Raw genomic sequence first — 12716 nt, 5'->3', positions numbered from 1 at the left:
CTTGCCCTGGATGGTCTCGATGGAGGGGAGTGAGGAAATGGTGATGTGTTGGGCAGTTTTCACCACCCTGTGCAGTGCTTACCGGTCATGGGCAGAGCAGTTGCCATACCAAACTGTGACACAGTTGGTGGGGATGCTCTCATTGGTGCAGCTGTAGAAGTTCACCAGGATCTGAGGAGACAGGTGGACCTTCTTGAGTCTCCTCAGAAAGAAGAGACGCTGGTGAGCCTTCTTGATCAGGGTAAAGGTGTTGAGGGTCCAAGAGAGGTCCTCAGAGATGTGGACACCCAGAAACTTGAAGCTGGTGACACGCTCCACCTCAGACCTGTTGATGAGAATGGGGGTGTGTGTGCCAGCTTCAGACTTCTTGAAGTCCACAATGAGCTCTTTGGTCTTCTTGGTGTTGAGAGCCAGGTTGTTGTCAGTGCACTACGAGGATAGGTGCTGGACCTCCTCCCTGTAGGCCGTCTCATTGTTGTTGCTGATGAGACCAATCACCGTAGTGTCGTCTGCAAACTTTATAATGGTGTTAGAGCCATGTACAGGTGTGCAGTCGTAGGTGAAGAGGGAGTAAAGGAGAGGGCTCAGCACACATCCCTGTGGTACGCCGGTGTTCAGGGTGATGGTTGAGGAGGTGTGATTATCTAACCTAACAGACTGAGGTTAGGAAGTCTAGTCTAGTCAATGTCTTTATTCATAAATATGTCCTCCTTGGTGTAAAATGACCTCTGTCAATGATCTTATCCTCATAAGCGAACAATTAATGGCTGAGAGGGACATAAAGCACTAGCCTACCTGTCTAGCTAATCCACAACGCGTTTTCGTTCAGAGCCAGCATGTCTTTACTTCCTGTATTATTTGGTAGTGTTGGGTTTCATGTGTCTTTGTCTAGCTATGTTTCCTTTTGATTCAGACTGATTCTGATGTGTTTCACCTGTCCATCATGTCACCTGTCTCTCGTGTATCTAAGCTGCGTTTCATTTGTGTTTCAAACAACTGGACATGTCATGTTCCTCAAAGAAAGACCAGGGAACATCTCACACATCTTATTTCACTTCATTTTAATTTAATTGACTCGGCATGTTCTGCACTTTCACTACTATATATGTCTGCACCAGGGTCTGTACACTACAGCACTTTAGATTCAAGAGTTATGTCCAATAATCCACAACGTTCAATAATGAATTCATGCATTTCATTACTCAGTATTAACATCACACTTTTCACAATGATGGACACAACCAGCCTCTGAAACCCCAAACACCCTCCAAATCATTCAAATACCCCACAAACAAAATGTAGTCGGCCTTTTCCAGAACAATTTAACATTTACGGTAAAAACCTAAAAACCACACAGGAACAAATCCTCAAAGAGACAGAGAGACACATTTAAGTAAGTAAAATGTAATGTAATTATTTAGATTGGAAAGTTATTAATCAGCAGGTTCCTTTGAGTCTTCTCATGGGGTAAAAGTTGCGAAGAACAGTTTGCACATCCAACTATTGTTCTGTGTATGAGCGTTGGAAAATGTGAGGAGCATCATGTATTTAAAGCCGTTGTTGTAATAATTCTTGGAAACACGCCCAACGAGTCCAGAGGCACTGAAACGTTTAACCCTAACCCAAAGGCAGAGTGCAGAAAGTCTTCTTATGGGAGACCGTTATTTAAATTAGTGAGTTAGTAATCATCAGACCCAAACAGAATCTGCTGATTCTTTCTACAGTTGTCAGCCGTGATTCAGAGTAAAAATCTGCAGAATTTAGCGGACTGTTTTTCTGCTCTTTGTGGAGATGTGAGTCTGATTCTGAGTTTTAGTTTCATCTGTTTTAAATTGAATTAAAATCTGCAGAAAAGTCTGCCAAATTCTGCATCCACAGATTTAGTGTGGCCCTGATTATAAGAAACTAAATAAAGTCATACTAATAAGAACAATTTGTACGGTAGGAAAACTAAAACTCATACAGGTATAAACCCTCAAAGAAGAGACAGAAAGACACATTTCTCCTCTCACAGACTAAGAAAACTAACAAATATAAGGCAAGACATTGTGGGAAAGTGATTTACAAATGATGCATCTGTAAATAAAAAGGAAGAGAGAAGTAAAACAACTCTGTCACGTAATGTTCACAGATCAACGAGATCTGACGGGAAGAAAAGTGGGACTTTTCCTTTAATGCACATTGTGTTTGTCGGTCAATATTACAATCTCTGACTGTGTGACTATAAATAATACTTTATAATATTCATTCTGTCAATATGTTTCTGCAGCAGCAGCAGCAAAGATTTCTACATTCATATCCTCAGATAATAGTCTCTTAGATTCAGAGACGTGACTTCCTCTGAATCTCTTCAAATGTTTCTTTTCATACAAAACAAAGTTCTTCTCTCAGAGGTTGCCGTCTAATCCATGTTGTGTTGAGCGATTCAGTGTCTGTGCTCTTTAATCAACACAGATCATACTGCAGTTTTAACCAGAGCAGTTTCATCGCCCTGCTTTAACTTCTTCAGACAGAAAGTCAAACATCACATTAACAGACCTGCCAACCTTGAAGACATTTTATGAGTACAAACCGCAACCCCACCCCCCCCCGCCCCCGCGGGCGCGCGCGCACACCCGACAGCCCACCGCCAATGTACGCTTCACCGTTGCCCACCCACCAGTGAGAAACCTAACACCATAATACATAATAGACACATAGCGTTTGCAATCTGAAAATGTAGGTGGAGAGGGGATAGATTATGATAGGCTACTATGAGTAGGTCACATTCCTGCATATTGTTACAAATATTATGAATTATATCACACACACACACACACACACACACACCTAGATATATGTAATTTATATTCAAATACATTGTTTGGCTCATCACTACCTCCTAGATTACAATAAATTATTATTACTTTGTAGAAGAATGGAGTGGATGAATGGCCGTAGGTGTACTGAAACTAAATGTTTTCTTATATCCTGTCCAATTTTGTGCCCATATATTTGTTAGTATAGCCAATAGGAGGCAGAGAGAGCTAATAAATAGGCCTAAGTACTTCTGTGTTAAAGATGAGAGTCAGACCAGGTTAACACATAGCCTTCTTCTGATTACTAAAGTAGTCTAAGTAATGATTTACTCATAAAGCAACTTTAAATAGGCCTAAAGCAACTATTAAAAAAGCACAAGATTGAAGCCTGGCAGACACGATTATAGGCTAATAAATAATGAGTCAGATATTTTCAGATAGGCTTTTCAAAGATTGACATGGGTGACATTGCATTATGTCAGTTGCCATCACACTGGCCTAGCAAATAGTCCTACTGTATGCTATGCATCATTAACTGAGCTCGTAACAGCTGGACTCCCAGTTATGATGTCAAGGTCATTATTTATGTTCATAAATTCAAGTAGGCTAAAAATACTCTAACTGTTACCTTTATGTTAATCAGCATCTGGCCTGTCTAAAACCTTCTAGTTTTCTAGCCATTCCACCACTTTTCTAACTGCCCCCAACTAATGAGAAGGATGGTGGGTGTGACAGGCTAGCCTATTGACACTATGAACGTTTTGTTTCTTATCATCCTTTTATTTTTAATATCATTATGTTTCGGGGGGTGGGCGGGGAGTATTTGCAAGAGTGTATCGCTGCAGCCTGGAGACCTCCTGTCTCATTCCTGGGCATGTCCAACGCTAAACTCAGATGTTCAGAATACGACGGTAAATTCAGATGTTCAGAATAGCCTACGAAATCGTGAATTATTTTCTAAATGAAGTCACGGTTAAGTTAGCGGGCATGAGAGGCATGAGACGGGAGGTCTCCAGGCTGCAGCCATACCCAACTCGTATTAACTCAGTATTTGCGTGTGGGACTGTGTTCGTTACCTGTTCCCTTCAGTCCTTTCATGACTGATATCGATGTCTGTCTTGGACATGGTGCAGAACGCGTGATGAGGTAGCCTGGACATGTGGATTCAAGGCCATCTCTCCCGATAGCTGTCAAGTTTCCGTAGTTGGTTTCCGAACCTTTTTTTGAGGCGGTTCAGTCATGGCATACAAGCCTACAGTTATCCGGCCAGCCTAGCTTGCTTGAGGCACTGAATTGAATTAAACGTGCGAAGCATTTGGCTAGGAGGGGCAGGTGGCGGAGGGTTAAAATGCAGCGCTCCGATTGGCCGAAAGCTTTTCACTCCACTTATACGCTGTGGCTGAGCAGCAGAATCAACGTCATATAGATTGCATAGAAACTGAAACCGGCGAAATGAAAGATGCAACAAAATCATACATCCATGAACAAACTGCGTACCTAGAGAGCAGGGAATCGTACAAGCGTACTTAAGGGTCAAAATGCGTGCAGAGTACGAAAAATGCGTACAGGTTGGCAGGTCTGCATTAAACAATATGTTAGCTGTAAGCTAGCCAGAAGTTCAGCTGAGTCTCTGACTGATCTCAGGGGCCAGGAACTCTATTTTCTTTCTGCCATTTCCCTCCAGTCTTCCCTTTTTTACTCTCTGTACTTTCATGAGAAAGATTCATAAAGTCCCAGCGTTAGCATGAATGTTTTGCTCAAGTGAAAACACGTTTAACTCGCACAGGTGTGTCTTTGCCTCAGTTTTTTGCCAATTTATGCCTTCTTGCACGCCGATGTCTCTCCTCTCTCTTTGTAGCCTGTGTTAATTAGCCTTTAGTTCAGCATGAACTCACTCAAAGATCAGACCTGTGTCCTTTAGGTAGGGAAGAGTCTCTTGACCTGTTAGGAACATTTTCTTGTGGTCCAAAGAAAACGGTTCCCCCCCTAAAATGTGTTGAAGTTTGAAGAGACATCATAACCTGGTTCTCTTTAAAGAGATGGTCCCATGGTATAGTCCCCCATGGGACTTCATTTCAGAACAAATATGTCAGGTAGTGAGCGGGGAGAAACAGATAATGTTTTGATCCTGTTAGAATTCAGCCATGAATTACATATCTGATGTTTGTCAGTTGAAAAGATAATTTATCAAGTGGAGAAAGTTTGGGGTTAAACTGTTGAAGTATCAGACTGTGAAAATGCATAATTAGAAAGACTCGTCAGCCCAAAGTGTCTGAGTGGGCTTTCACAGCTGCCTCCTTTAGTTTTGTTGAATGTCTCTAAAGTTGGTCTCCCCCTCCGTGCAGTTCACTTGGGGAGGTGAGAATGCAGCAATCACACTCGGGTGCACCAAAAGCGACCAAACAAGCATACGGAGACCTGCTTGATGAGGTGGTCTCGGTACGCTTTCAATCCATCGTTAGTAGTGAGAACGTGATCTGACCTCGGACCGCACAAACTATATAAACTCCACAAGTCTGAGCTAATGTCTCCTGTAGTCAGGTGTGTTCAGCAGTCTGAGATAGTGTCTCCTGTAGTCAGGTGTGTTCAGCAGTCTGAGCTGATGTCTCCTGTAGTCAGGTGTGTTCAGCAGTCTGAGCTGATGTCTCCTGTAGTCAGGTGTGTTCAGCAGTCTGAGCTGATGTCTCCTGTAGTCAGGTGTGTTCAGCAGTCTGAGCTGATGTCTCCTGTAGTCAGGTGTGTTCAGCAGTCTTTGATGCAGCAGAGCAGCAAACTGAAGCAGCTTCAGTGTTTCTCTCTCAGAAACAGACAGCAGTCAACCGTCCGTTACTCACATCTCCGTGGTAACACCAGCCATCTCTAAAGTTGGAGACAGACAGACAGACCGGCCGAGCAGAGTGAAGTCTCGGTGAGCAGAGCAGACGTAGTAATGTGGGTGCGAAACAATGTCTGATTATTTAAATGAAATGAGCTGGTTTGACCACGGAGACGTCCACAACACTGGAGCTTCTTCCTGTATTTACTTTCTTGCTCCCACCCCCCAGACACATCATCACGCAATACAAGTCAATGGAGAACAGAGAGTTGTTGTATTGTCGTTGCTTCCCCGTTTCCTCTTCCTCTCTCCCCGGTTACCCGGTTACCCCTGTTACACCGTGGTGACCGACAGCAGAGGGTTGTAGATCTTATGTCCGTCCGGCGAGCGGGAGCCGTGAGCCAGCAGCTCCTGGATGGTGATCCAGTTGTCAAGGATTCGTCGGTTCCTCTTCTTCAGGATCTTCTTCTGGCTCAGTGCCAGAATGTTGTTGCTGCCCTCATCTGCTGCGCCTCCTGTCAAAGATGAAGAGTCCCTGAAAAGAAAAAAAAAAATTAAAGTGATTTAAACCTCTCCATCCAAACCCAATATACGAAGTAAGCAACAAAACATTGTGAAAAATCAAAAACAATGATAAGACAAAAAAATGTTGAAAGAAATGTCACATGACACATTTATCTCATCACGGTTGGACTACTGCTTTAACAGATCTTCCTTACACCATTTACAAACTGTCCAAAATGCTGCTTCTCATTTTTAGAATTCATTTTAAAATCGTAGTGGTCCCTTACAGAGCCCTACGTGTGTCCACATACATCCTGGACCTTCTGCACCCTACACAGCATACCGGGCTCTCAGGTCCTCTGTGTGTTTTTTACCTCAGACACGTTTAAAGACTCAGGGAGACCGTGCCTTTCAGTTGGTAGCTGCTAAGCTTTGGAATAGTTGTCAATAGACTCTGTGGACTCCTTTAAAAAGCAGCTAAAACAATCTGTACAGACATTTAGGTAGCCTGTGCTTTAAACTTGTGTCTTATGTCTGCTCTCTTGGTGGATTGTATCTGGTGTTTGATTTTGGCTTTATTGACTTGACTGTATTTGATTTTCTTTTTTGATTGTGAAGCATTTTGTGACTGGTGTCTGTGAAAGCTGCTGTAAAAATAAACTTTTCTTCCTTATTAGAGCGCTGGCCCTTTAAGTCACTGACAGGTGTCCAGGTGACGCTGATGATGCTGATTATGTCTGTGTTCAGAACCACCAACACATGTTTGTTATAGTCTGACTGATGGATTGCTGTTGGGATTAACGAGGAGTTTGTCATCAGGATGTTTCCTGAACTTTCACACCGCAGGTTGTCTATCAGCAGAGGAAGGTGAGAGGATTTAAATGTTGACATTAATCTTTACATCTCACAGAGATGGAAAACTCTCTGTCCAATAGAAATGCTTTGAACATGTCCTAACAACCTGAATCTCTACCAACACCTCTTGGTGTAAATCAAAAGTACCTGAAAATTCAAATTCAAATATTCATTCATTCAAATATTTAATGACTCAATAAGTAATATATAAAGCCTCAAATGATAAAAACTGGATTTGACCCATTTCCAAAACCCATTTTCACCCCAAGGTTGGGAACCAAAAGTTTGACGCATAGTCGTAGATTTTGGGGGGAATACAGGGGATATGTCCCCCTGAATATTTAGAAAACCTACGCCCTGGGTTTGAGTACGGTTTCATGGAGGTCCATCTTAGAGGGACCACAAGCATATTTTATCCCAAACTGCAGCAGGACTTCAGTTTTACTTTTGTTAAAATCTAAAATGTTACGGTTAGCAATATGAATTATGGAGTTCACCTCAGTGAGAACGCATCCTGTCACCTGACTTTAGAGAGACATTAAAGTCACCCAGCATTAGAGATTTCCCTAGCTGTGTTTTATTGTTTCTCTCTGTGTTATTGGTCCCTGTGTTTTACTTTTTATTTGTATATAATCTTGTGTCTCTTGTTGCTAGGTGACCCTTCTTGATTTGTGACTGTGCAGCACTTTGGCGCAACACTTTAAAAATATAAAAGTTGGATTGGAGTTGCACTGGATGTTTCCTGCAGTGATCTTGTGAAGTTACAATAAATGCTTATTTGTAAGCTATATAGTTAAACTATTAACCTATAACCTATTAAGAATAATACTTAATTTCCTTAACTTGTTTGAGAAGGTACCTGCTAAGAATGGATGTTCCATAAGGAGGCGCTATTACATTGAGTTCTGATACATAGTATGTTCAGCAGACAGGATGACAACACTGCCGACCCGGAAAAGTTGTTGCTAGCCAGAGTAAGTAAGTAGCCATGTGAGAGTAACTAAAGATGTCATGCCTGCCAGTTTATATTAAACTTGCAAACATATTTGGATGTTGTGGACATCGTCAGTTCTTCTAAAGACGATACAACAACCCTGGCCATCGCCGTTTTGAACCTGCTACAGGTCGGCCGAATCACGCACCTCCAGATTCAGGGAAGGTTTTTTCCCACAAGCAATTTGCTGGTTAAACAGGAAAAAACAATAAGCAATTTCATCTACTCATGCTGCTACGCACCTGCACTTTACGTAATAATGTGCATTAGGAGTAAATCATTTAACTATTTTACTATTTACTCTAATTTGAATCTTTTCACCATCTTCACATTCTCTGCTCTATGTTCTTAGTTTAATGTGTGTATTTTTATGTTTGCTCCATAGAGTAGCACTTTTAATTTCGTTCTATGTACTTACAATGACAATAAAGTAATTTGTGATTCTGAAAATTGGACTGGAGTTGAACTATCTGGATGTTTCCTGCAGTGATGTTGTGGATAAAGTGTTATCCTCACCTGTGTCCTGTGAGGAAGTGGAGGCGGCTCTGCATCATGAACTCTCTTCTCCGTCTGGTTTCTCTGGCTCTCAGCAGCTGCTGCTTCCTCTCCTCTTTGCTCCAGTATCGACCCTGTCGGACACGTGGGTTCAATCAGACATTTATAAAGAATAATGACGATAAAGTCAGATGTGAGTGCAGACAGTTTGAGGCCTTCTGGACTGCGGCGATCACTGATTGGTTACCTGTTTCATCTCACTGGCAGCGTCGTCATCCGTAGTCATGCCGCTGCGTTCCTCTCTGATCTTCATGGCCCGGGCCTTCAGGAGACGATCCCTCACCGGCCGTTTGGCCACGTAGCGACTGCCGTCACTCCGGATCTTTACCTGTAGATGCAACGACGACAAATCAGTTCCCTCTTATTATTAGTTTGAGTCTCAAACTCGAGTCCCCATAATGGGTGATAGATTACCAAAACAGGTTTCAAGTCTCTGCATCCTCCATTTCACTGAAATGAATGGAAACCAACCAACTCTGCACAGATTTTGGAGATTAGATTTTTGCAGAATCATCAATCAGGTTGATATAACTAAAAGCAGGAGGGTGACTTTGCCAACCCTGTTTACCTTCCACTCCATGCGTTGAGGCGAGGCAGTTGTTGAGTGAGTCAGCCCAAGCGGCAGAGCCAGTCCTAACCGCGAGGCACTGGTATGCCGCTCCTCCAGACCACAGGGGGCACTGTTCACACTCCTGGGGCTGGCGGGGCCACTGCTGCCCGTCCCCGCCCCCCTCTCCAAAGGGTCCACCAGGCCCTGGGAGGGCAGGGCCATGCAGCTCTGGTAGTGCTCTAACGCTTTGTTGTGGCTCTGGCGTCTTCTGCTGAAATAGGGACTGGACTCTGCACTTCCTCCTGCGGGCCTTTCGGGGGCGCCACCTGCATTTATAACTGCAGTAAACAGATCATCAATAGTTATACCAGGGGCACATTTAATCTCAGAACAGTGAGCAATGTTTTACTGCGGTTTGTGGAACGACATGTTTCCTCAGAACGGTGTGTACAACGAGCTTTTGAGGTATTTGTCAGACATGTTACCCAATCAGCAGAGACGTGTCTGTAAACTCGTGGTAATTAAGCATGGTGTTCAACGCACCCCTGTCAAAAAAACTGTTTAAATTAAAGGTTTGCTATGTTTTGTCAGGGCTGAACGTGGCCTGGAACAACAACAACAAAAAACATGAAAATCACATTTAATCCATCTTTATAGTTTGTTAATAGCATTGTGTAAATCCTTAAGGTGTAACAAATGTTGCATTTCCTTCCTCATATAACTTATATGAAGTTGTTTTTAAACCAGCTAGCAGTCTTTTTTGCTCCCGGTTTTAATGACGCTTTGTAATGTTTCTTGGCTCTTGACTGCCGCTAACTGTCCATCAAAACAAGGAAAGTGTGAAACCAAGACTGAGGCCTGAAAACAAAGCTTTTTATTAAATCAGTTAGAATTTTTTGTATATCTTGGCTTGATATGGGAACTTGGCCAACAGAAACAGGCTCTGTAGCCTCATCACAGTGGTTAGTTTTTAGAGAGGAATTCGAGCCCATCTTACATGAGCATCCACCAACTGGTTTTATGTGAGTCATAGTAAAGTAGAGTTTAGTGATACCTGTTCTGGAGCCCCGCCCCCGATCAGCAACGCCTTTTCTGGGAGATGACCCCGCCTCTCTGCTCAGAGACCTGATGATGCCAACAAACATATTTACATATTCAAATGTAACACCTGCAAGCCTGAAGTAGGCCACTAGATGTCACTGTTGCAGTGGCTTTCAAAAAGAAATACAGACATTATAAAGTTTAAACTAAAGAGATGTGTTGGAAGAGAAACGATAAAGGAGACCTGAACTTGGAGGGTGTAGAGGGGGTGGAGTTGGACCCGTGTGTTTGGTAATTCCTGTCGCTGCCCAGGGAGAAGGACCCATGTGTTTGGTACTTCCTGTCGTTGCTGGGGGAGAAGGGGCCGCTGAGGTTGGAGTGGCGTCTTTCTCTGTCTCGGTCACGGCGGTGACGCCGCGGCGTGAGAGGGGAGTTCAGAGGGGGGAGGCGGCCGAGAGGGAGCAGAGGAGGCGGAGACATCACTTCCTCTTCCTGGAGAGGTGGGATCTGCTCGGTGCTGACTGGCGGCGTGCTACGGCAGCTCTCCCCCCCGGTGTTGTAGGCGCTGGTGCTGTCTCTGTCGTCAGATCTCTCTCGCTCCGGCAGCTCGTTGATGGCCGACAACTCGTGATGAAGAGGGTCGTTATCCTCGTCGTCCTTGTTCTCATTATCCAAACCTACAAGAAGAATTTTGTTGTTTTTTATTTCTGAGGTTAAAAAGATCACACACACAAAGTGCTTTTTACTTTTACTTTCGTCTAACATTTTAAACCACTATAACTCTAAATATATGTCAGAATGCTGCTTGAACAAACAACCTATGTGGCCGTTTTTCGGGGAAGGACAGTCTCCAGATTTGGGATGTTCCCGTGTCAGTTGATGTCTTGGTTACCTGCTCCTGCCGCCTCTTCCTCCATCATCCAGGCCTTCAGACATCTCTCTCGGAGCTGCTGCATCTTCTGCGCTCGCAGAATGTTGCGACACTTGAACTCCAGGTGGCGCAGCTCCTCCTCAATCAGCGCCACCTCGTGTTCGCTCAGAGTCGCCGCCGAAGAAGAGTCTCCTCCCTTCTCGTCCAGGTCGTTCAACTCTGCTTCAACGTCAACGTCTTCGCGTTTATTTTCTCTCTGCTGTTTTTCGTTCTGTTTCTCATACTGGCACCTGATCTCCAGCAGCTCCTGGTAGCGCTGGCACTCCTCCTCCGTCAGGCCTGGCATTATCATTGTCATCATCGTCAGCTGGTAGGGATGATGCTGCAGGTCAGAGGTCAGTCGTTAGCAGCCAAGAAACAACATCAAGTCCGTCAGTAAGCGCAAATGCCACAACATGAATACCAACGCTACAACATGAATGCAAACGCCACAACACAAATACAAATGCTACAACACAAATACAAATGCTACAACATAAATACAAACGCTACAACCGTCTCTCATAGCCAGCTATATCTCCACAGTGCTGTAATCACAAGTTAAATCTAAAACAAAACCTTGTAAAATACCTTGTGGTGGGGACTGAACGCTGCTCCACCTGTTCCTCCCCCAGCGGCCCGGTCCAGGCTAGGGAGGGAGTCGGAGCTGAGCTGGAGGTCTCGCAGGTGGAGGAAAGGAGGGGTGGTGTCCCCTCGTCCGAGACCGGGTCCGAAGCCTGGGCTGTGGAGGCTTCCAAGGCCGGGACCGAAGCCGGGGCTGGGTCTAGGACTGGGCCTGGGAACAGGAAACACACAGGGGTGTTTGCTGCTGTATACTTAAAATATTAATCTGAAAGTTCTCCTCAATATTTGTAGTTGTTACTGCCCTCATGCCTGGAATCAAAAGTGTAATGAATGAGTGAATGAACATTTGGCAAACTAGTTTGATACAAATACTTGAACTAGTCTCGATAAAGCCAGGGATCCTGTGCATGGCCTGAGTTTTTTGGGGTTGTTTGACTGCAATAAGACATTTTCAGGGTCAAAGTTAGAGTCAGGTTGAGTATTTCTTCACTTGGTTTTATTCTCCTAACTGACTCTGGATGACTTCGCTTTCGTTACCTCTGTTGTTGTAGAGATTTGGGATTATGTAACTCCTTCTTAAGCTTTTTCACTTCAGTGAGAAAGGTCAGAAATGTAGTTGAGCTTTGGGCTAGTCTGGATGAACAGAAGCTTAATTCCAGATAACATTGTCGCCTTCCTCTCTCCGTGTGTTTCTGTTCTCAAACTCTTTTCTCTTCGGGAAACAACATCAAACTTGTAGCTAGCGAGCTACAAACACGCTGAAAATGTTGTTTAGTAGAAGATGTGGATGGTTCAACAAGACAGGCCTGCTTGGTTCTTTCAGGGAATGATTGTAAATATTTACTAGAATATGTTTAGGTCATTTCCTCTCTAACTGGGAGGTTTTATAAAGAATATGTTTGATCATCTCCTCTCTAACTGGGAGGTTTTAATAAGAATATGTTAGGTAATTTCCTCTCTAACTGTGATGTTTTATAAAGAATATGTTTAGATAATTTCCTCTCTAACTGGGAGGTTTTGGGACTGATTGGTGGGATTGCTGTGGACATTTAAATAGCTCACGTTACTGTGTTGTGTCAACAGTTAACTTCATTTAATATTGTATGTGG

At 43.7% G+C, this 12716-nt stretch overlaps 1 protein-coding gene across 1 annotated transcript in view; it reads right to left on the bottom strand.

Moving 5' to 3' along the window:
* Window positions 1-5548: 5548 nt before the first annotated feature.
* The window catches only part of LOC116060439 (PDZ domain-containing protein 4-like), a 35830-nt gene continuing 28662 nt past the window's right edge, over window positions 5549-12716 (bottom strand). Inside the window, exons 10-17 of the mRNA XM_031313994.2 lie at window positions 11614-11818; window positions 11005-11365; window positions 10357-10789; window positions 10126-10196; window positions 9090-9397; window positions 8709-8849; window positions 8483-8595; window positions 5549-6148 (exon numbers count right to left, since the gene is read on the bottom strand). Coding sequence (XP_031169854.2) covers window positions 5947-6148; window positions 8483-8595; window positions 8709-8849; window positions 9090-9397; window positions 10126-10196; window positions 10357-10789; window positions 11005-11365; window positions 11614-11818 — 1834 coding nt within the window. The 3' untranslated portion in view covers window positions 5549-5946. The remainder of the gene's footprint in view (window positions 6149-8482; window positions 8596-8708; window positions 8850-9089; window positions 9398-10125; window positions 10197-10356; window positions 10790-11004; window positions 11366-11613; window positions 11819-12716) is intronic.

This window comes from Sander lucioperca, chromosome 12 (assembly GCF_008315115.2).
Source record: "Sander lucioperca isolate FBNREF2018 chromosome 12, SLUC_FBN_1.2, whole genome shotgun sequence".
NCBI lineage: Eukaryota > Metazoa > Chordata > Actinopteri > Perciformes > Percidae > Sander > Sander lucioperca.
This window is presented reverse-complemented; position numbering and strand designations above follow the sequence as displayed.